The sequence below is a fragment of the Camellia sinensis genome, chromosome 15, assembly GCF_055761805.1.
Source record: "Camellia sinensis isolate YWXY chromosome 15, ASM5576180v1, whole genome shotgun sequence".
Taxonomy (NCBI): Eukaryota; Viridiplantae; Streptophyta; class Magnoliopsida; order Ericales; family Theaceae; genus Camellia; species Camellia sinensis.
In genome coordinates, this window is record NC_138975.1 from 69,784,169 (window position 1) to 69,809,513 (window position 25,345).

The window sequence follows — 25,345 nt, forward strand, 5'->3', positions numbered from 1 at the left end:
TTGACTAGAAAAGGGCTGAAAATCATTTGGAATTAATCATCTAAAAAGTCTTTCTTAGAATTGAAGACTAGATTAACCTCAGCACCAATCTTAATTATCCCGGAGAGGAAGTTGGGTTATACAGTTTATTGCGATGCTTCAAAAGAGGGTTAAGGGTGTGTTTTGATGCAAGAAGGTAAAGTTGTGGCATACGGTTCACGTTAACTAAAAACGCACGAGAGAAACTACCCCACTTACAACCTTGAATTAGCTGCAGTCATTTTTTATTTAAAGCTTGGAGACACTACCTTTACGGAGAGAGGTTTGATGTATTCTAAGACCATAAGAGTCTTAAGTATTTATTTTCCCAGAAAGATTTGAATTTGCGCCAAAGAATGTGGATGGAATACATGGAAGATTATGACTTCAAATTGCATTATCATCCTAGAAAGGCCAATGTGCTGGCTGATGCATTGAGTAGGAAGTCAATGAGTTCGGTTGCTAGTCTTGCCATGAGGAAATGGAAGATGTTGGGTGATCTAAGTGAGTTTGATTTACAACATGGAGAATCACCTAGTGAAGCCACCTTGCTTTCAGTTTTAACTCACCCAACACTAGTCACACGAGTTTTAGAAGCACAACAAAATGATCTAGAGGTAGAGGCAATTAGAGAGAAAATCCAGCAAGGGAAAAAAGAAGAAGGGTTGAGGGTGCATTCTGACTCAAGTATCTGATATGTAGATCACCTTTTTGCACTAAAATCTTGTAGAGATGACGTACTTCGAGAGTTCCATCACTCCCGTCTTGTAGTCTATCCTGAAGGAGCAAAAATGTGTTGTTATTTGAGATGTCAATTTTAGTAGAGGGATATGAAGAAGGATGTATCCTTATTTGTGTCCAAATGCCTAACTTGCCAACAAGTCAAAGCAGAGCATCAAAAGCCAGCCGGGTTGCTATAACGCTTACTTGTAGCCGAATGGAAATGGGAGCACATTACAATGGATTTTGTTTCGGGTCTCCCTAGAACTCAAAAGAGTAATGACGCAGTTTGGGTCATAGTACACCGACTAACTAAGTCAGCATATTTTCTTGCAATGGGTATTGGAGACTCAGTTGATTATCTAGTAGAACTCTATGTTAGGGAGATTATTTAACTTCACGGGGTTCCGGTGAGCATTGTCTCCGATAGAGATCCTCGCTTCACCTCACAATTATGGCAAAGCTTACAAACCGTTATGGGGACTCAGTTGACCTTTAGTATTGCTTACCACCCTCAAACCGATGGTCAGTCTGAACATACCATTCAAATTTTAGAAGACATGTTGAGAGCCTATGTACTAGACTTCAAAGGGTCATGGGAGAAAAATAGTTGTCGTTAGCTGATTTTGCCTATAACAATAGCTACCAAGCCAGCATTGGAATGGCGCCTTTTGAAGCCCTGTATGGATTTCCCTGTAGGTCACTGGTGTGTGTTGGGCTGAGGTAGTAGATTCACCCATGCTTGGACCAGATTTGGTTCATGAAACCACAGAAAAAGTAGCTATCATCCGGAAGAGGTTAATCATGGTTACAAAGCCAACCAAAGAGCTATGCAGATAGGACAAGACGACCATTGTCATTTGAAGTAGGTGACCATGTGTTTTGAAGATATCACCTAGAAAAGGTTTGATGAGATTTGTCTAGAGCGAAAGGCTATCCCCTGGGTTCATCGGTCTCTTTGATGTCATTGAATGAATAAGAGAAGTTGCTTATCGTCTTGTCTTGCCCCACAATTATCTGGGATACATGACATGTTTCATATCTGAATGCTTCGTAAGTATGAGCCCAACCCATCTCATGTCTTAGACTTGACGAACCTTGAAGTAGATGAAAATGTTTCCTACAAAGAAAAACTGGTAAAGATTCTAGATTCTAGAAGCAAGCATTAAGAGGCAAAACTATACCTCTAGTCAAAGTGCTATGACATCATCATGGGGTAGAAGCAGCCACTTGGGAGAGGGAAACTACAGTTCGTGAAAAATATCTTGACTTGTTTAACGGTGTGTAATTAAGTTACCTTTCTTTGTTGTAATAATTCTTGTGACATAGTTAGCGAAATAATGAAATTGCATTGATTACTGAAAAACTTGGAATTATATGTTGTGATGTGAAAGTTGGATTGATTCTACTTCCATTTGATGACAATTTGATGATTGGGATTGTTATAAGAGTAGCATTCCTTTTTCTTGAGAGTTATTGGGATTGCTTTGGTAGGAATTATAGAAAATTTCAGGGACGAAATTCTTTAAGGAGGGTAGGCAGTAATAGTTGAATTTAGCGAACCCCTTGACCAATCATTTGGTCACTCGAGCAAAGATTTACAGCTCTCAGTAGTTTACCATTTTGCAAGCAAGACTGCTCAAGCGATGAAGTGGTCGGTCGAGCGTAGATTTCATGCTTCCAGTATTTTCACTATAGCTCTGTAAACTTCTGGGACCTCGCGTTTACTGCTCAAGCGATGGGCGTATCGCTTGAGCGGTTTCTTTGAAATTGTGTTGGTAGTTCGAGCAAAGAAAAGTTTGCTCAAGCGGTCTATCGGGGCAACTGACTTAAAGAGGCGATCTAACTCATTTGTTTTGCACTTTTTACCAATATTTTCTCTCTCTATCAACCATACCGAAACCCTAACCCCCAAAATACTTGATTTCTTAACATTTTGCCTCAAATTCACCCTAGATCCTTCAATATAATTGAAGGGCAAGTTAAGTTCAAGCTATTTACCGATTGTTTCGCAGTTTTGTTGAAGTTTCGGGTGGAATGCTCGTCTTAAGCTTCCACTCTCAAGGTAGGGGTGTCTTTAAATTGTTATACCTTTAATTTGAAACTCATATGTGGTAATTTCAATAGATACTCATCATATATATATATAGGTGAATATATATAGAGAGTTTGTTTTGTGTTAGTGAAGGGATATGACAAAAGTGAGCAATGTTTCGTGATTATAGAAGGATTGTGTTTATTATTCGTGATTATTGTTGTTTGTGATGAACATTAGCTTCAATTTCATGGAAGGGAGGAAAATCCCTAAATTTTCTATAAAACCCTATTTTTGGAAATTGTTCAATAAAAAGGGGTTTTTAGTTAATTCATTTCAAAACATGAAATTGAAGGTATTTGCTTAACTTTGAGGTAGAAATGTATGATTTGAAATGTTTTTCTATATACACCTTGAGTTGATGATGATTGTTAAATGAGTAATCCTTAGTACTGAAGGGTGAAATAGTGAATGGTTGTGAATTGGAATCATTTTAGAGGAAAACGAGAATTTACAAATTCATGCATCATATGCATTATTAAATTTTGTTTATGATACAATAATGGTGCAAACAGTGGAAAGTTGGAAGGGGCAAATAGTCTATGAGTACGAGTAGGGAGTCGGGTTAATTTCAGTTGTGTATCATATTTGGTACCCACGCGGGGAGTCAAGGTGCCCAATTGCCCTGTCTGCGCATATCGCTGGACGAATGTGGGAAAATGTTTTTGGGTGTTCACGAGCCCTCCATTTCTGGAGTCGGCAAATGTGGAAAAACATGGTTTTGGGTGTCCACGTCCCCGCCATTTCTAGAGTCGGCAAATGTGGAAGGGAAAATGTTTTTGGATGCCCATCACCCCGTCGTTTCTGGAGTCAGCAAATGTGGGACTATTTTCAGTATACAAAATCTATATCTATGTATGTATTATGAATTTCGGCTCTTACTTGGAATGTTGTAGTATATTTACCGCCCCATCTAAATCAAAAAAATGTTAATTCAACCTTAACATCGCTCATTTCATACTCATGCATAAATGTACCTATACACTTACATGTAACAAAAGTTACCAAACGTTTGCATTGCATGATCATGTGTTTTTCAATTAATGTTATAACTTGTTAAGTGCATTACCTACTGAGCTTTTGTTCACCCCAAAGCTAACCATTTTCAGAAATTGAAGAAGAAACACCAACTAAGTGATGTTTTTGAGGAGAAGAAAACCCTTTTGGAGCATAAATGCTTTTCTTTTGGAATCATGTTGTGTCAAGCTTAAGGTTGTTTGTAATTGTATGTCGGATTTTATGTTAGTGTAACTACGAACACTTTTCTAAAGGAAGTCGACTAGCGACTTGTTCTATTGTACATTTTCGTACTTTTTGAACTATTTTTCTTTTTTTTTGCTCACGGATGTAATGAGACAATATTGTAAATTTTGGGAATAGTTCAAAAGGGAATAAATGTATTAATGTTACTTCATTATTGTTGTCTCTACTCTACTTGTTTGTTGTATGCTGGGAATACCTGGATAAACAGGATCAAAGAGGTTCATTGTCAGGGCATTACAGTCAGTGTGGGTGCCAAGCAAAATCAAGTTTAATAAATAAATAAATAAATAAAAAATGATGAAGTGTGCAGAAAGTGATCGATGCTAGAGTGAGAAGGTCTATAACGGTTTGGAGATTTAAGAGGTCATTTGGGAATTTGTTTTTTTAGCTAAAATATGAGACCAAAAAGACAAATAAGTTTAGAATGATTTTTTAGTTTTTTACGAAAATATTTGCAAAAAATAGAGTGAATAGAAAGGAATATTTGACTTTTTGGCTTATTTGTTGATTTTTTTTTTTTTTTTTTATTTTTTGACTTTTTAGTGACTTTTAACTTTTAAACTACAATTTGAGTTGTCAAACCAGAATTGAATCTGTATGAGAGAAGTGAGATGCAGAGAAAAGACTGAAAAATGGTTCTTTAATAATTTTGGTTTGAAACTTGTTTCATGATTTAGATTTAGAATTTATTATTAGTTTTGAAAAACTTTACATCGAGAGAAGGAAAGATATGCATCAATAACGAAATAGCTGTTAAATGGATTGAAGCACCTATCAACTTAACAGATTAATGGGGTTAGTGTGCCATTATTCTACTACTAACATGGGGTGAGAGTTAATTCCATTAAGTTGATATGGAATGCCTCTCTGACAAATACTTGAGTGGCGTGATGTAAGTAAATTGGAGCACCAAATGGCATAGGTGATGTCTTAATGTGGGGTAAGAGTTAATTGAATTCAGTTGATATGGCATGCCTCTTAGACAGATGCTTGAGTAACGTGATGTAAGTGAATTGGAGCATCAAATGGCATAGGTGACGTCTTAACACGGGGTGAGAGTTAAACCATTACATTGATGTGGCATGCCTCTGTAACAGATACTTGAATGACATGATGTAAGTGAATTAGAGCACCAAATGACATAGGTGACGTGGTGCTCTTAGGGCACCCAAAAATTTCTTCCCTTCTATCATTTTCTCAATCATTGTCTAATGCATTCGTGTTATTTTAGAATATCGTAAGTTTTGTTTTGTTAGTTATTATTAATTATCTAGTAATTGGGAGTTCTAATGCTAGTGGGTTAGTTAGGTTACATATGATTTGGTGTTAGTCAGTTATGAATGGTTATCTAGTTTCTATTTTTAAAAAATTGTATTCAATGATAAAAGAGTTGGATGTTTTCTGATTAATTTCTTGTGAAATTTATGGAGGTTAGTTTCACCTCGAATTGAATCAATAAGAGGTCTCCTCCCTCGAAATAGGTCTTTTCTTCCCTATTTGTTCTTTTTTTATTTGTGTTAATCTTATTAAGAAAAGCGTACGTAACAATTCGCATTAGAGCCACTCGGCAATGGTTGAGAGCAAAAGTGATTTATGGATACTTGTCTTCAAATTGGTTGAGAGAAAAAGTGATTTATGGATGTTCTAAATAACATCAAAATATTGATTAGGAAACTAAAGCATGAAGAAGCAAAGAAGATGGAAGAAAACAATATGAAAACAAATTTTGAAAAAAGTTGATTTCTTGGCAGAGGATAAAGCAACCGCCATTGTTGCTATTTCAAAGTGGAAAGATAATATTTTCATTATAATATGCAAGATGAATGCTTGTGAAAGCTTGATTGGGGAAGCGTTCAATTATATGTTTGTACAATTTTTGTTTCAAAAAATATGGGATCTAGGAGGTTTTTATATAACTTGTATTTCAACCTCGAGGGCAAGGTTGATTTTAAGGCGAGCGGATCCTCTAGAGTGAATTGTCTGGAGTGATCTCCTAAAGTAGTTGATCCAACGGCTCAGAATAAAACTCACCAAAACGACGTCGTTTTGGTGAGTATTTTGAAAAAAAAAAAAAAAAAAAAATCAGATTTTTTGAAGGTTTTTTTTACAGATCAACAATGGCTTCCATTGTTCATCTTCTTCACAACCCAACAACCTAAATTATCTTTCGCCACAGAAACACGAAAGGAAATTATAACTACATGACATATAATTTTCTAACTTGTCCCTCTGGTTTATAACCACTCAATCAATCATAGCTCCTGGTGTGTATTGGGTTCGTGTGGAGAAAGGGGAAGAGAAAAAAAGATGAGAAGAGAAGAACAGTTTGCAAATTTACATGGCAACGTTCTGCTCGACTCAACCCCACAAAACAAAGTCTTGCCTCCAATCAAAAAACATCCCTCTTATGAATAGATGAAAAAAAAAAAAAGAAAAAAAGAAAAAATTCAAACAACAATCTGGGTTTCTTTGGTTAGGCAAATTCAGTTATTTCATCTTGAATTAACTAATTTAAAATCTGAAAATTCGAATGATTGAATCCCCCAATTTTTAGATTTGATAATTCTACATCTTCAAAAAAAAGAAAAAAAAGAAAAAAGTTAAATGCTAGATCCATGTTTACAACCAAACACAACAAATTACCTGATTTTCAATAAAAACAATTCTAATATGGCAAAATTCACATTTTTGGAACAGCCAAACAACCAAATTACTGAATTCAAACACAATTAATTAACCAAAAAAATAATTCATAAATCACATTTCAATGATTGAATCAAAATAAATTGAGATTTAATACCCATAAGAGAGGCTTCAAGGAGGTTTCTGGCCATGAGAATCTGATCCGTTGGGTTGAGATCGCCATCGTCGATCCAACGCTTCTGGATCTTCATGATACTATACACATACGACATCATCACCACGACATCATCAACTCTGTCGGATTTGGTGAAGTCGTTTATGGAGAGAGAGAGTGGGGGAGGAGAGAGAGAGAATGAGGAGGGTGATGGAGAGAATGGATTTGAGAGAGAGAGTTGATTTAGGTTGTTGGGTTGTGAAGAAGATGAACAATGGAAGCCATTGTTGATCTGTAAAAAAAACCTTCAAAAAATCTGATTTTTTTTTTTTTTTTTTTTTTCAAAATACTCACCAAAACGACGTCGTTTTGGTGAGTTTTATTCTGAGCCGTTGGATCAACTACTTTAGGAGATCACTCCAGACAATTCACTCTAGAGGATCCGCTCGCGATTTTAAGGGGGTAGGAATGATATATTCGTATTATTTTAGAATATTATAATTTTAATTTTGTTAGTTATTATTTATTTTCTAGTAATTAGGAGTTCTAATATTAGCGGGTTAGTTAGGTTACATGTGATGATGTATTAGTGGGTTAGTGGATTGTTATCTAGTTTAGTATTTAAAAACATTATATTCAATGAAAAAATGGTTGGATAATTTCTAATTAACTTCTTGTGAAGTTTATGAAGGTTAGATTCACTTCAAATTAAAACAATAGGAGGTCTCCTCCCTCGAAGTTGTTCTCTTCTTCCCTATTTTTTATCTTTTTATTTGTGTTAATTGTAACGCCCCCAAATAATAGACCTAAAATAGACATGGTAATTCCATCCAATAAATTATCCTACTTTAGTTAATCAATTCTCTCAATTTATATTTCATTTATAAGAGAAGCATACAAAAGTGCTCACATGCAATACATATTCAATTTTCTAAAAGAATGAATCCATAGCATGTGTAGCAATATAAAAGTAAAAGAAATAATATCCAAGTAAATGCCCAAATGTTATAAGTTCCAAGGATTAAGGTTGGTTACACAAAAGGTTGTCAAACCCATACACATTAAGCCCTTGGCTTGCCAAAAGATCACAAAAAGGAGGGGGGCCTTTAATTAGGCTGAGCACAAATCCACTAGGGGTAAGCACAAATCCAATAAAGATATCTTAGCAAAGTATAAATGTTTAAGCAGTCTCATATACATGAATGCAATGCCATGCCATTTCAAATCTCAAAATTTTCCATTTCTTTTGAAACACATGCTATGTTCCTTTCAATGAATTCATTTTCCGCATGAAATTTAAATAATGACAATGGGGTGGTAAATATGACTTAGGTAATCCCTAGGTTGGTGTCTACAAGTAGGCATAACAAGCATTAATAATTCCCCACTTTATCGGCTCCTAACCGGAAGGCACGTGGTGCTTTATCCGCGCGTGTTTTCGGTCTTTCATCCTAGACACTCAAGCCAACTTAAATAATACCAACTACACCCCCTATCCAAACTTACCAAATGCATTTACTCCAAAACAATTCAAGAGCAATAGTTGTTTTCTCAAAATAATGAATTAATTTCCAAGGCAAACCATAAATAAACAATATTTAAAGTGATGCAAACGAGTAAAATGTGAGGTAATTACATATATATATATATATATCTTATTTGTTCAATATTTTCATAATTCTCTACACTTATTCATAATGAACTTCTATTGTTCAATAGTTCTCAAAATCATGACAAAATATGAATCCATGTGACATTTATGACATTTCTTGTTCACAATCAATATTCTTTTCAAGATCTTCAACATTCTCCAACAACAACATTTATCCGTCCTATGGACAATATGAGAAAACAATATGAGAAAGATTTTATCAATTTCTTAAGGAATTAAACCACAATTTCTTGAGTATTTCACAGAACAAACTTTTCCAAATTTCTTCAACACTAAGGTTTGATCCAAAAGAGTTTTTCCTTCTTTTTATGGATTCTTTTCACAAGTGCTATCAAGAGTGTTAGAAGTTCATGAAACATTTTTAATTTCAACATCTTCACAAGAAAACAAAATCATTTCCTCAACATTTTCCAAACCAATGTTGCCAACACCAAACCCTATCTTCAAAAATCATAGGAAAACAGACTAGACATGCTAAAATCATATATATAACTCAAAGAACTCCCTACCTCAAGATTTGGGATTAAAATGTGGGAAAAGCTTCAAAATCAACAGCGTCAAAACTTAATCTCCAGTACACAAAATGTTGCTCTTGGTAAGCTCTCCAATAATAATGAAGGGACTAGGTTCAAAACCCCAATGGATTTGGGTTGATCAAAGAAATAAATGAGGTGGGTAGAAGGTTTTCTAGAGAGAGATGAGAGAAAAGAGGGAAAGTGAAAGAAAAAGGTGTAAGGGTCCAACTTTTAAGTGATTGGACACATTTTTTGGAGTAGACTATGTACAGACTACTCGAGCGACCAAACCTATACTCAAACGAACAATTCAAACTCCCAAAATCTCCATGCTCCCTGCAGAAGACTACTCGAGTGATGAAACATTCGCTCGAGCGATGAAACATTCGCTCGAGCGAAGAATACAAACTCCTAGAAGTTCAGACTACAAAATGAGATACTGGGAGATTAACGTTACTGCTCGAGCAATGAAAGGACCGCTTGAGCGGTCTCAACTTGAAAGTGAGACAAAACAATCTTAAAGCATGCCCATCATTCCTGGATTCACTCCATCACCCAACAATACAAAATGAGACATTAGAATACACCAAAATGTATATGAACAACCACAAGGAAATGGATAGGTAACAACACGAGACCTAAAGACTCAACAATGACAAAGACAATCAAAAGAGACAAAAATTAAAAATTAATATATTTAAATTGCTTTAAAATGACTTGAGACATCACATTAATTTTGTTAAGAAAAGTGTATGTAACATCATAATGATGGTGTTTGTAACGCCTCGAATTTATACCATATTATTTGTTACCAATCCATTATTATTATCCAATTTCATGACATTCACATAAACAAGAAATAAAAGTAAACTATTCTATAAACTAAAATCTGTCACATTCTCATAGATTCCTCTTCAAGTTCATTGTAATAATTTACAATACATTGAAATATAAAATATACATCCAATTTGCCATAAAGGCTTGTACCTTTCGAGACTAAGTGCCTTGATTGCAACAAATAAAATCCTAACTCGACAAATAACCTCGATAGCTGTAGTCAAACAACATCAAAGAAGCTTCAACGCTCCATGTTGAATTCCATTCACTTTTCAACGATATCAGGGTTCAACTTCTGTGACAACCCTACTTTGTGTTATGCTAATTAATCTTAGTTATGCTTAAATGCCTAATTTGATTTTGGGTGCTAATTATATGATTATGTATGGTTTTGAATTTCTATTTGTTCACCGTAGGAAAATTTGTTCAATTTCCTGTTACAAAATTTAAATTGAAGGCCGTAGAGGCGACAAAAAGAAAAATCAATTGTACCATTACGATTGGCATAATTTTTAGAGCCTATGGTGAAATTTAATTAAAAATTGATTCGGAACAAAATAATTGGATTAAATTAAGTGTGGTTTATTAACCATAAGAGAGTTTGATTAGTTTAAACTAATCACCTAGTATATATAAGGGCCAAACACACTTAAGTTCATACTATAACCTCAAAATTTGAAAATACACTCTAGAGAGAGAGAGAGTGAGCCAATTGTAGAGAGAGAGAACACAATTTGAAGGATTTAGCTCAAGCTTCGAGAATTGAAGAGAATTAACTCAAGAACTAGCTAGAATTTGGAAGATTGAAGCTTCTAGGTGAGTAATTGAACTCAAATTCATGGGCTTATTTTCATAACTAAATTCAAAGATGATAGGAAGTTAAGAACAAGGTTTGAGTTAAAAATGATGAAAATGGGATCAATATGTATAAGTATGTAACAAATTGCTAAGAATCTTCATATTTGAGTTTGTAGCATGTTAAACAAGTTGAATTGGTAGTCATTTGAGACATCCATCCATGAATAATGAGGTTATGAGGCTTAATTGCATGTTTTGAAGATGATAGGATAAGAATTCATGTAAGATCATACATGCATGAGTGTTTTGAATATCATTTTGACAAATTCATGGAGAATATGGTACCAAATGTATAATTTTGTTGAGCTTCATAATTTTGAACAACATTTGTATCATTTGAAATGGAATTAGAATCTATATTTCACATGCATGCATAGTCTATGAAGATATGAAGCTTGGTTACATGAACTTTGACCTTACCAAGAAGAATATGAAATGATTTGAGATTTGGATCATGATTTTGGACAATTGGTCTCAAATTACCTATCTTCCCATGTCATATAATTTTATTCCACATTTTTGTACCAAAAATACGAGTTTTGAGCCTTTGGAATCAAGTTTTGAACTTCAAACACAGTTCTGGAAGTTCCAAAATTCGACATGTCTGCTCGAGCAAGGAAAGTGTTACTAGAGCGTAAAAATCAAGCTCCCAGAAGTTTTATAGAGATTTGCACGGTAGCTCAAGCGACAAACCTTGCGCTCGAGCAAACCCTATTTTACATGGCTCGTCGCTCAAGCGACAGAAGTCTTGCTCGAGTATAAAATTCATGCAACCAATACTTTTATAGAGTTTTGCAGACCACTCTAGCAACCAAAGCTGGTCTCGAGCGGAGTGCCTTGTTTCAAAAACTTTTGAAAAACTGTTTTAGGTTCCGAATTCCGTTCTCTTTCATTCTGAGTATTCTTAGGCACGCATTGAGCATCCTAAATGAATTAAAGGGAAAGAAAAAAGCCTAAGAAAGTTAAGTAAACGAAAGAACAGATTGAGTTGTACTATGACCCAATGTATTATGGATTATATAGGGTCAAGTACGAGGACGAATCAGGCACCAGAACACGGTGAGTAATATCTTAGCAAAGATATTATTTTGCTTCAATGATAAAATATTTTCTTTTGAGGCACAAAATGATAATGTAATATCAAAAGCTGCATTGGCCCAACGGGCACGGCGAGAGCGTGAAAAAATTGAATTTCAATGCTTGCAACGAGAGCAAGAGGGATTAGAAGAGTGTGTTCAACTAAGACAATGTTCTTTAACACCAATTCGTCGCGATCGCACTCACTTGGAGTGGGAAACAATAATTGAAAATTCTCAGTCGGCACAAAAACGAACAATGGTTACCCATCATTCTACATGTTTGTTTTCTATGCCAAGCACATCTTCAAATTCACAAAGGAATCGGTAAATTACTGTGTCTAATCTTCAAATATATACTCTTACTCATACCGTTTTGTTTTATAGAATTTTATTTGTACACAAATATTTGTAGGTCTACTCCTATAAATCGATTTCTTCAACAAGATCTATGTACTGATGATGAATTAGAAGATCTGCCTACGAATATATCAATTAACGACCAGGCACACAAAGATTCTTACTGCCATTATCTTGGCAAGATGGATGTATTATGTCCTTATTGTTCAGCGTTGCATTGTATGGATGAAAAATTGACAAAATCATCTATAAAACGTCCCTTATTCGGAACTTGCTGTTTGGAAGGAAAGATTAGGCTACCTTTACTTATTACACCCCCTCCGCCATTTCAGGCATTGTATGATGGGAATAATGATCAATCAAAATCCTTTCGAAGTTATACTCGAGTGTATAATGCAGGCAATGCTTTTAAAAGTCTTGGTGCTACATTGGATCCTAGAGTGCTCAGTGGAAGGGGCCCTACATCATTCACAATTCATGGGGAATTGCGACATCGAACAGCATCACTACAACCACAACCAGGGCAGGATGCGAGTTATGCTCAGCTGTATATCTGTGACCCTTATTCAGCTTTAGAAATTCGTAATCGTAGAAATTCTAACTTAAGAAGGGATGTTCTCAAAACTATTCAGGATAGTTTGTTGCAAGTCAATGCATTCGTAGATAAATATCGCCAGGCTAATGCCATTTTACATCAATTAGACTCGGCAGGACACAATCTACCTGCTTATCTTCATTACAATTCAACAACTGATCGATGTCGGTATAACCTACCAACTACAGATGAGATTGCAATTGTAATACCAGGTGATGGAATAGAGGTAAATGGAATGAAAGATATTATTTTACATTTCCGAGTAAATAATAAGTTGATGCGAATTAATGAATGTCACCCAGCATGCTTGCCATTACATTATGTTCTATTATTTCCATATGGTGAGCTTGGATGGGAACCTAAGTTGAAATTGTGGAATGTTCAGTATGATCGACCTTCAACTGATCGACTTACTCAAATGAATTTTTATAGTTATCGTTTGTTTGAACGACCCACAGAGTATTCAACAATTTTGAGAGGTGGGAAACTATTTCAAGAGTTTTTGGTAGATGCTTGGGCTGCAACTGAGCAAAATCGATTGACATACTACAAGCTTAATCAAGGAAAACTTCAGGCTGAGCTTTACCAAGAGTTGTCAGATATGGATCCAGATTATGTGCGACCTGGACAAATTGGTCAAAGGTTTGTTTTGCCATCTTCATTTACTGGTAGTCCTAGACATATGTTTGAAATCTTTCAAGATTCAATGGTTATCACACGATACAACCAACACCCAAATATTTCTTACCATGACTGCAAATCCCAATTGGCCAGAAATTACTTCAGCATTATTACCATATCAAAAACCTATTGATCGTCCTGATTTAATTGTCCGTGTTTTTGAGTTGAAGAGAAAATGTTTGATGAAGGAGATAGAAACAAATAAAGTGTTTGGAAATAAAGTTGCACATATTTTTACAATTGAATTTCAAAAACGAGGCCTCCCTCATATGCATGCACTTTTATTTCTCAAGGGTCCAGACAAAATTCGGACATGTGCTCAAGTAGACAAATTGGTCTGTGTAGAATTTCCAGACCCAAAAGATGATCCTATGCTTTTTGAAACTATCAAATGTTGTATGGTACATGGACCATGTGGTGCTCGAAATCCGCAAGCACCATGTATGGAAAATGGTAGATGCACTAAGAGATACCCTCGAGCTTTCACAAAAACAACCACTATGGATCAAGATGGATACCCTATCTATCGTCATCGCAATAATGGTCAAGTACATACTGTGAGAGGGCAATAAGTTGATAACAGGGATGTCGAACCATACAATGCATATCTTTCAAAACTTTTCAATTGTCATATAAATGTGGAAGTTTGTGCCGGAATGAGATGTGTCAAGTATATACATAAGTACATTTATAAGGGTTATGATCGTACAACGATGGTGTTAGGAATGATAAATGAGATTCAACAATATCTCGATGCAAGGTATATTGGAACTCCAGAAGATGCTTGGCAAATATTTGGTCATCCATTGCATGCAGAGATGCCAACAGTTGTACGATTGGCACTGCATTTACCTGGAATGCATCGCTTGTTTTTAACCCAGAAGAGTCATTAAAAACGATTCAATCTAGAGCTGGTCAACAAATGTCAACTCTTACTGGCTTCTTTGCATATTGTGCTGCCAGTGAAGATGAATGTCTATTCACTTATCAAGAATTTCCACAACATTTTATTTGGCTCAAGTCAGAAAAGAGATGGAAATCAAGAGAAAGGGGATATGAAATTGGTAGAATGTACTTTGCTAGCCCTAATTGTGGTGAAAGATTTTATCTACATTTGTTACTAACCGTTGTCAAAGGACCAAAGCTGTTTCAGTCTTTACGTACGGTCGATAATGTTGTGCATGATACATTTAAATTAGCATGTGTTGCAAGGGGGCTTTTAGAAGATGATGAAGAATGGATACAATGCTTGAAAGAGGCTGCAGCCATAAAAACTGGATATCACTTGAGGAGATTGTTTAGTATTATTCTCACCCAGTACTCTCCACTAAATCCATGTGCATTATGGAATCAATTTTCAACGCATATATGTGATGATCTTGCACGTAAGATTTGTACATTGTTTGTCATTTCTAAACCAACTGAGGCTCAAATTGAAGATTATGGTCTCTATCTTTTGAATCAAATGCTTCATGAATCAGGCAAAAGTTTAATTGACTTCCCACCCATGCCACAACCTACTGCAAATTGGAGTGCAGTAGTTGGTAATCGATTGATAGTTGAACATCAACAACTGTAGAGTGAGGCACAACATGCAGATCCACAAATTACTATTGATTGTCTCAATAATGGACAGCGGAATGCTAATAATGCAATCACTTCTTCAGTTTTTCAAAATAAAGGAACTGTTTCCTTTTTGAATGGGGGTGCAGGAACAAGGAAAACATTTCTATACAATACGATTGCATTAAAATGTCGTAGCCTTGGGCATATCGTTGTTACTGTGGCTTCGTCTGGAATTGCATCATTATTACTGGTACGAGATCGCACTGCACATTCAACATTTTCCATTCCGTTAGATGTCCTGGAAAATTCACTTTGTGGGTTTAACAAACAATCATTACAAGCTAAGTTATTTAGAGAAACAACACTCATAATTTGGGATGAAGTTCCTATGCAACATAGACATTGTGTTGAGACGGTTGATCGTACATTGAGGGATATTTGTGATAGTGAAAATCCATTTGGGGGTATTACTGTTGTTCTTGGAGGAGACTTTCGACAAATCTTACCAGTTATACCCAAAGGAGTTCGTGAGCAAATTGTGAATGCATCATTAAGACACTTTGTTCTATGGAAGCATATATATATATTGACTTTGGATTTTAATATGCGCTTGAATCATGAGGCCATGAAAATGCTAATTTTGCAAATTTCTTGATGGAGGTAACACTACTTTAACCTGTATTATATAGATTATTTTAAATTAATAAATTGTGTTTACACTTACTTTTTTATCGATTTCACTTTTTTTTAGATTGGGACCAATCCTCAAGAAATCGTTAACCTTCCATCAACAATACACGAATGTCAAGATTTGAATGAATTACTCTCTACAGTTTATCCACAATTGAATATGATAAAGACGTCAACCCCAACATTTTTAACTGAACGCACAATTCTGTCTGCTCGTAACGATGATGTCAGTGACATTAATACTACTGCGTTGAATATCTTTCCAGGGAGATTATATACTTATCTTGCAGCAGATAAATTTTTTGAAGATAATGAAATTGATCCTACCATTACAAATAGATATCCTAATGAATATTTAAATTCATTGGATACTCCTAGGTTGCCAACTTTTTAGTTAGAGTTGAAAGTGAGTTGTCCTATAATATTGTTGAGAAACATTGCACCGAAAGATGGACTATGTAATGGTACAAGATTAATGGTTACTAGGTGCGGCACTCGCATAATTGAAACTCAAATTTTAACTGGAGAAAAGTTTGGCAATTTGGCATTCATACCAAGGATATCTTTGACACCATCTTCTTCAGAAATGCCTTTCCAAATGACAAGACGTCAATTTCCAGTCCGATTGGCATATGCCTTGACCATTAATAAATCTCAAGGACAATCTATGAAATTTGTTGGGGTTGATTTGCGTATACCAGTGTTTAGCCATGGGCAATTATATGTGGCATTGTCTAGATGTACATCCTTTGATCGTATAAGTATTCTCCTCCTTAAAGATAATTTGGGTTCTACTACAAATATTGTTTATCTTGAAGTGTTGCTGTAGTATCCTATGCAGATTAAATGACGTTTTATTAGAAGGTAACCACGTAGATTTATTTCTGTTGATTATATAACTTTTTAAAAATTTTCAATTTAATAATAATTTGAAATTTGGACTTTTGTAGGATTGGATCGAAAAATCTATGGAGCTTAAAAGGAGAAATACGACTACCTTGCTTCGATGGGGATGTAATAAGGTAATTTCAATCTGAAAGTATTTTGACATGTATATTTCCAACAAATGTACTAATCTATATTTTTTTTGTTTCCACAAATTATCAGATTGTTGTGCATATTCCTCATTGGGGATACATAAAAGTTGATACAAAGACTTTTTGGAAAGTAATGAGGAGAAAGTTTGGGCAAACGCATATTTGAAGACATGTTATTGACACATCTTTTGTAAAGCATACATATTTCTGGTGTATGACAACATAATTTTTGGTGTATGACATGTTAGTGACACATCTTTTGTAAAGCATACATCTTTTGTAAAGCTTTAACCCACTTTTTGTAAAGTTTTAACCTACTCTTTTGGTGTATGATAGTATAACTTTATTTTTGTTTTTTGTTCAGTGTTTACACTTTTTTTTACTGCCTTTTATATTTTGATATGCAATATAACTTTAAATCTTATATGTTTGTTTCTTAATTTGCATTAAGATTAGGGAGAATTGTTATTTTATTTGAGTTTTGTAGAGCGTGTAATACAAGCAAAATTGTTATAAGTTCTTTAAGAAGAAAAATATTTCAATATATTTTTTGAGTATCTTTATCAAAAAATGACACAAACTTTATAAATTTCAACATAATACGTATAAATTATAACTACATTTTAATCTTAAAATTATTTACGCCATGTCTTTAGGCACGGGCATACGCTAGTATATATATATGTGACATGATATAATCAATGTAGTGTAAAAAATCTAATTGCTCACGTGGTATATTCTATTTATATTATATGCATTATATATAATATTCTAATCAAATATTTGCATATATAGTAAAATCTCTTTAAATAATATTTATAATAGATCTGAACATATATATCATTTTTAAATTTTTGTAGAGATTTTAAACTAAACATAACCTACCACTCCATGTGGATATATTACTTTTGTCAAAAGAAGACAACTCATCAATATCAAATTTATCAAAATAATATGATCAACCAATATCAAATTTGTGAAAAGATAAATAGTGATTAGCCTAATTTTTCAAAAAGTGAATAGTAAAAAATATTTTTATTTAAATAAAATTTAACAAATGTATCATACAATATATATTTCAAACAGATAATATTTTGTGTCAAATAATATGTATATTAAAAAATCCAAATTTTGGCAAATAATATTTTAGACATCATCAAAATTAAACAATATGATTAACAAAGTCGAATTCGCTCAAGTCACCTATTATCCCCCATTCCCTCATGGCAACGCTAGCAACAGGGCTCACGGATTTTCTGCTCAAGGCATCAACCACCACATTTGCCTTTCCGGGATGATAATGCAATTCAAAATCGTAGTCTTCCATAAACTCCTGCGACCTCCTCTGATGTAGGTTCAATTTTTTTTTTGGGAGAACAAATATTTAAGGCTTTTATGGTTTGAAAACACATCAAATTTCTCTCCATATAAATAGTGCCTCCGAAGTTTTAAAGAAAAAATGACTGCTGCTAATTCTAGGTCGTGAGTTAGGTAATTCCTGTTATGAGTTTTGAGTTGATGCGACCCATATGCTACAACCTTACCTTCTTGCATCAAAACACACCACAAACCTTCTCTAGAAGCATCAAATAGATGGTATAGCCTAACCCTGTCTCTGGAATAATCAAGATTGGTGTGGTAGTCAGCCTGGACTTCAATTTTATAAAGGATTCTTGCATGCCTCACTCTAAACAAATTTCAAGCCTTTTCTAGTTAACTTTGTCAATGGGGAGTTAACTTAGTCAACGGGGAAGCTAAAGTAGAAAAATCTTAAAATAACTGACAAGGCCCTAAAAGTTACAAATTTGAAAGGCATTCTTTGGTCCTTCCCAATTTTGCATGGCCTCTATTTTTTGAAGAATCCACTGTGACCCTATCCCCAGAAATAATGTGACCCAAAAACTTCACATCGGAAAGCCAGAATTCACACTTCTCATACTTAGCATACAACTAGTGTTCTCTACGTAATTGTAAAACAATACAAAGATGTCCTTCATCCTCCTCCTCGGAAGGTGAATAAATAAGGATGTCATCTATGAAGACTACCACAAATTTATCGAGATATTTGCGAAAAACTCGATTCATCAAGTCCATAAAAGTAGCAAGGGCATTAGTCAGGCCAAAAGGCATAACAAGAAATTCATAATGGCCATATCGAGCACAAAAGGTCATTTTCGGTATATCCTCCTCCTTCACCCACAATTGATGATAACCCGATCTTAAGTCTATCTTGGAAAAATAGCAAGAGCCCTTAAGTTGGTCAAAGAGATCGTCTATCCTAGGCAACGAATATTTGTTTTCAACCATGAACCTATTTAACTTGCGATAATCGATACACAACTGTAACGAACTATCCTTCTTCTTAGCAAAGAGAGCCAGTGCTCCCCACAATGAGGTACTAGAGTGTATAATGCCCTTGTCTAATAACTTTTGTAACTGCTCCTTCAAGATGAGAAACTCTACCAGTGTAAATCTATACATGAAGATAGATGTTGTGCCGAGTACCAAGTCTATCGTAAACTCGACCTCACGATGAGGTGGTAATTCAGTGAGGTCCTTAGGAAAAACATTAGAATATTCACAAACCACCCTAAGGAATACACCTTAAGTCCTACTATCCCCATTATCCAAGAAGGCTACAAGAAGAGAGCTAAGTTCACCTCGACCAAGTGGGTCATGTAATGGTGACAACAATTCATCGATTCTATCCCCCAGAAAAGAAAAACAATCACAACACGATGTGCACACTATAACTCTCCTACGATAGCAATCTATTACGGCGCGATAAGAGGACAAACAATCTATACTGATGATGAATCAACGACCTCAATCACATACCCGCGGCATCCCCAATTCAAGACAACCTTACCTCCAACAGATGACTCTACCATGAGCGAAAACTCTAGTTGTTTACTTTCTAACCCTAAAATAGATGTGAATGTAGATGCTATGAATGAGTGTGATGCTCCGGTATCTATCAACACATTAACCTAAGTATTGAAGATAAGGTAAGTAACTCTCATTACCGATGGTCCAGAACACTACTCGGGTGATGTAATGGCATAAATTCGCACATGTTGTCCTTACTCACCCCAATCTCCCCTCTGAATGTAGGCTGGTTGCACAGATTGTATAGAAATGGCCCCCTACACTGCCCTAGATGCCTACCCAGACTGAACTAGCTAATGAGTCTGTCTCTAACTTTGACCTGTTTGAAAACCTTTCACTGGTCGAAACCCTAAAGCATTAGCTGTCATGGCTATCTGTGGACAAGACCTCTTCATATGGCCAGGCTGGCCACACTGATAATAGACAGGAGATTGACCTTTATCTAACATCTGGTTCTAAAAATAAGCTAAATTCTGACGTTGTTGACTACCCTTTTGTGGATAGGCAACGGACTTATGACCTTGTTCACTACACCGATAACAAGTAACTCCGCTCTGCCCTATACTATCCATACTCTTCCCTGACCTAGAAATCGATGACATGGCTTGTAGTAGTGGTGACTGAAAGGACAAAGAGCCCCTCAACTTTTTGGATGATCCAGTGTCCTCCCGAGACTTTGAAAACCCTTGTCTCTTAAGTTGTGTTCTCTTTTCTTCGACGTCTGACATTACTTCTATATGTGTGGTAGACTCCACTAATCTATCACAATCTCGGATCATGTTTCCCATTCATCAAAATTCCCACCATTAACCCTTTCTCAAACTCTAGGCAGCGACGCTCTTTAGTTGCTACAAGGTCAAGTGCAAAACGGGCTAGGCAAGTCAAAGTGGCCTCAAACTTTGCCATTGTAGAATCAAATTGCTCAAGCTCCTTAAATTCCATCCTTAGTTGTTCCCTAGTGGTAGGAGGAAGCTACTTTTCCTAAAAGACAAGAGAAAATGCCTCTCAAGTGTGCTCGATTCAGCCCTTGGTGTACTTCCACCATTGGCCTATGTCCCCCTTCAACTGGTAGGTGGCAAGTGCTGCCCGGAGTTCACCCTCATGGATGTCTAGGATCTCAAACAACTTAGTCATTTGGTCCAACCATTTATCGGCCTTTAATGGCTCGGTGCTGCCAAGAAATTCAGCAAGATTGGAGCAGGAGAACTCTTTTTTCAGAAATGAAGCCCTTAACTCTCCTTCAACAGTCCCAGCCGCTTGCTCGACTCTAAGAATATCTACAAACTCTCTAAGAACTTAGGCTATCTCTCGAGATAAATCCCTCATTGCGTTTTAGGTTGATGGGGCGGCCACGTTATTTTGACCCACTCATTCTTCTTATGGAGGGATATCTAGTTAGACCAGAACGTTCCGACTGTCTTGGCGAGGTCTGCCATAGCCTTTAACATGTTCAGACATCCTAGAAGAATTAAAGATAAAATTTGAAATTTACGATCTCACACTTAATTTCAACCATCATATAAGAACTAGTACGAAACCACATATACACCCAAGTCACATTAGACAATCCACTTATGCATCTTATCACAAAGAGCACATGCCAACAACCAATCCAGGATATTAACGTGTTCCACAACGCTCAAGGATTTCCAAATGGAAAAAGCATTGATCAAGTGCTTTTCCAAAAGGACTTTGATGAGTGTGGTGAATGCAAGCCGTATGCTAGAAGTTTGATCACATACCCACATAACTAGATAACACATAACAACTAATCTTTCTCCATGGCGTAACAAACCCACTATGGTGCAAGCAACCCACAAGCTCAAGGTATTCAAACCTGGTTAGCTCCAATACCAATTTGTAATACCCCCAAAATAATTCAAAATATAAGTCGAATACATACATGCATAATACACCAAAACAATCATGATATTAATCCCAATAATTCTCTTTCTCATTGAACTATAGATTGCTAGTTATAAATTGTAGATTTTCCTGTTCATAGTTCAATAGGCTAGAGAAACGAAATAATTATCCCACAGTTTTACAAATTTTCGACGTGGCCATTAAAACAAAAGGGCACATATTTGAAAAAGAGAAACAATGTAAAAGTTCAACAAATAGATTACTACTTCAAAAGGTCACTAAGTTAAAACAAAAGAGGGGGTTGTCTCCTCCTTCATTGGTGTGCTTGCGGTTCACCAAGTCTTGAAATGTTGTTAGATATGAATGAGCAATTACCTAGTGTAGACATAAATTTCTTCGCGCACCCCCCTTTTGGAGAAAGCGCGAATTGGTCTAACTACAGTTCGGACTCCTGTCACCGTTTTGAATCTAATCTCACAAAGTGCAATGTGAGACTAATAAACACCAAAGAGTCCAAATCTGGCAATTGGTTTTGGAAAATCAATTTTGAATGAAAAAGTGCCAAATATGGACTGCTTTGCTAGATTATAGAGTCGCCACCTAAATATTTTATTTTTGGGAAATTTAGGAAGCCCTAACTTGTGCCAAAGGCCACGTGTCTGTCATCACCAAAGTTGCCTCGACTCGGGAACTTGGGTACGAGAGGGGAAGGTCATGCAAAATGAGCACCCCCGCTCGCCCGATCAAAGGATCGGCCTCTACTAAGCATGATATGTCGTTTTATAAACCATGTGTTCTTATTCCAGTTATTAATCTAACTTACTATGTGATGTGCACAATATACAAGTATAGACTCAATCACGAGAATTGGAACAAAACAACTCATGTTTGTTTTTTAAAATGGTTTGGAAGTGCTACTCGCAAGTAGGCTAAAGCGCGGACTTGCCACCCTCAAGTGCGCTTTAAAACATGATTTTGCCACTGCGCAAAGTGGGCTTAAAACTTACAGTCATCAAGTTGTTCCAATTCAGGCAATCAAGCCTCCACCCACAGGTAGTCAAGTAGTTAAGCATATAAGCAAATAGCCTCATGGCAAGCATGCTATCATGGCAACACTCACACTCATGCAAGTATGCTAAAGCGTAAACATTGATGGTGTACTCCAAGCCAAAACAAAAGCTAGTTAAAAAACAATGCATGATCCTAACTATGTTAAAATGCCTAAGGCAACACATGCAAAATGCAACTAAATAGGCTCGGCTATTTAAGATGGCATATGAATGCAACAATTGATACACGTATTCAAATAGGTGTTGAAATGCGATACAGTTTGATTGATGCGCCGAGCCCGGTGCATGCAAGACAAATAAATGATGCAAACATGCAAGCATAAGGTATGCTAATCGAAACGTGCCCTAAAACTAACCATCGAAAGCGGTTAAGTAAAAGGGAGAAAGAAGTAGGGTTGGAAGACATGCACACACACACGCACGCTTATTACAACATTGCGCTCTCTCGCAGGAGGGTCTGAATAAATAAGCTAACTAGCTACGCTAAGCTAAGCTAACTATTACAAATCAACTAATTAACTAACTTAGCTAATTAATTATTACAAACCAAATGAAATTGAATAACAAGCTAATCTAAGTTAATTAGAATATTACAAAGATGAATTAAATTAGCTAAACACATTAAATAATTAATTATAAAATGGCCTCGAGGGGGAGGGAGACATGCATGCTCGGTTTGTTTCGCCTGAAAATGCATTGCCTTGCCATAAGTTGCCTCTGTTTGCACTCGTGGTGATCTCAGAACATCATTTGAACTTTCAGATTGCATCTGCCCCAACACAGGAACACTTTGGACAATTTTCCCTACAGGTGGCCAGCCGGCCACCTCAACTGGTCGGTAGGCTACCTCAACTAGCCGGTAGGCTGCTGCAAGTGGCCAGCCGGCCACCTCTCTTTCCAGAATTCTGCCTTTGCTGCAACAAAGAGCAACAGAGCCAAGACAATGTATTTGGCAAGAAATGTGTGTACTACCACCCTCCTCAACATGTCTCAAGCTCAAATGAGTGTGGTACTTGGCTCTCAAGCCACCAATCAAGCATCTCAATGCATGATGGCCGAAGAACCAAGCTTGTACAAGCTTAGTGAATGCGCACATAAGACTCGAAGTGCCTCCACCCCATCATGCATGATCAAGGGTGTTGGCGACCAAGAAATGCGACACGTTTCATCACTTTGAGTATGAAACGTGCTACATTTCTTGTGTTTGGATTAACGTCCGATCCAAACACATGCAATGCAACCCACATATGTTATCTTGGCATGTTTTACTTTGCTCAATTCTTGTTTACTCATTTTAACTTTACCAAACCATTCTTTAATCGGTTAAGTCCAATGTGCAAGTCCTCAAGGAGAGGAGGTCAACCAAAAGAATGGTTTAAGGCATAGGAGAGACCATGCCTTTGACTAGGAGGAACCCTCAAAAGAGGGTTAAAACCATTTAAGCACAAGCCTCAATCCCAAGCTTAAACACAATCTGAAGGCTAACCAACTCTCAAAGCAAATAAAAAAAATGAAGAACTGAGGGAGGTGGCAGATTTTCAAAGCTGAAATGGCATGCTCAAGACACTAAATCATGCAAACAATCCATACAAGACATGCTCAAAAGCCAAATACATTAAGCTAGTAAAGAGCATCACTCTAGACGCATACAATATCAAGCATAAACAACCAAACCAGCTCTGGACAGAGCTTAATCATGCCAAATTAGAGACTACAACATGCTGAACTTGCAGCTCGAATAGCAAGAAAAACATGTTCGCATGTAGGCTCACAAGCAAGGCATAGAGCACAACTCTCAAAAGTGATGAAAGAGTGGAATATGTGAGAGTGTGTCTACACTACATGCACTGAAATTACATGCTAAATGATGCCAAAACATGCAATCATAACATACACAACATGTCAACGGCCTCAAAACTCAAAGCTAGTCGAGGCCATTTACACTACAACTATGCATAGCAGACCTCATATGACCAAGACCACTCAAAATAGAGTTAAAGCATGTCAAAATATGAGCAAAAGCATGCTGAGATAAAGCTAACACCAGCTGAAATGATAGGCTAACTCATTAACCATACTAAGCTAGTATGCATGATTACACTATAAGTGTAAGAAGCAAACAAGGGGTGCTCCTACCAGCCAAAAATAGAGTTATAGCATGTCAAAAAAGTCACAAAAACATGCTAAGATCAAGTCATTAGGTGGTAGAAAAACATGCTCAACTATTAAGCCATCTATGCATACAAACAAGATACAAGAAGAGACCACCCCCCTCCTATTTTGATCCTCAAAACCAACTTTCTACCACTGAAATTCCTCTGAGTTTCAGTGGTAGAAAGGCCAAACAAAGGGTGTTCCAAAAGCTGAGAAAGGTGGCTCAAAAGGCTTTACAAGCCAAAGAGCCAAGGGAGGAAACCACCCCCTAACGAAACAAGACTCAAACCAACATTTTAAAGCCTTAAAATAAAAGTTTTTAAGAGGTTAAAAGAAGCCTTAAAATAGCATGCAAAGGTGGTCAAGCACTTAATCAAAACAAAGCTTAAAAGGGACAAGTTGTTACCCTTGAAGCATAGCAACAATTCAACAACAATTCTGAACCAAAACCAAGCCTAAAACGTCAAACCAAGCTTCAATGGACCTTAGCTCCAAGGTGAAGGTGTTTGACTAGGTGTTTCTTTGCAAATATGTGAAGAAAACTCACTTCTAAGCACAATATAGCACAATATATATATATATAGAG

At 36.2% G+C, this 25,345-nt stretch overlaps 1 protein-coding gene across 1 annotated transcript; it reads left to right on the top strand.

Annotated features, from left to right (window-relative positions):
- The first annotated feature begins 389 nt into the window (after positions 1-389).
- LOC145813042 (uncharacterized) lies at positions 390-16,572 on the top strand. Its single transcript, XM_082908303.1, has 8 exons — positions 390-689; positions 1,438-1,535; positions 12,267-13,147; positions 13,265-13,448; positions 14,304-14,461; positions 14,969-15,024; positions 15,124-15,591; positions 16,138-16,572. The coding sequence occupies exons 1-8, from the start codon at positions 390-392 to the stop codon at positions 16,570-16,572; spliced, it is 2,580 nt and encodes an 859-aa protein (XP_082764429.1).
- The last annotated feature ends 8,773 nt before the right edge of the window (positions 16,573-25,345 follow it).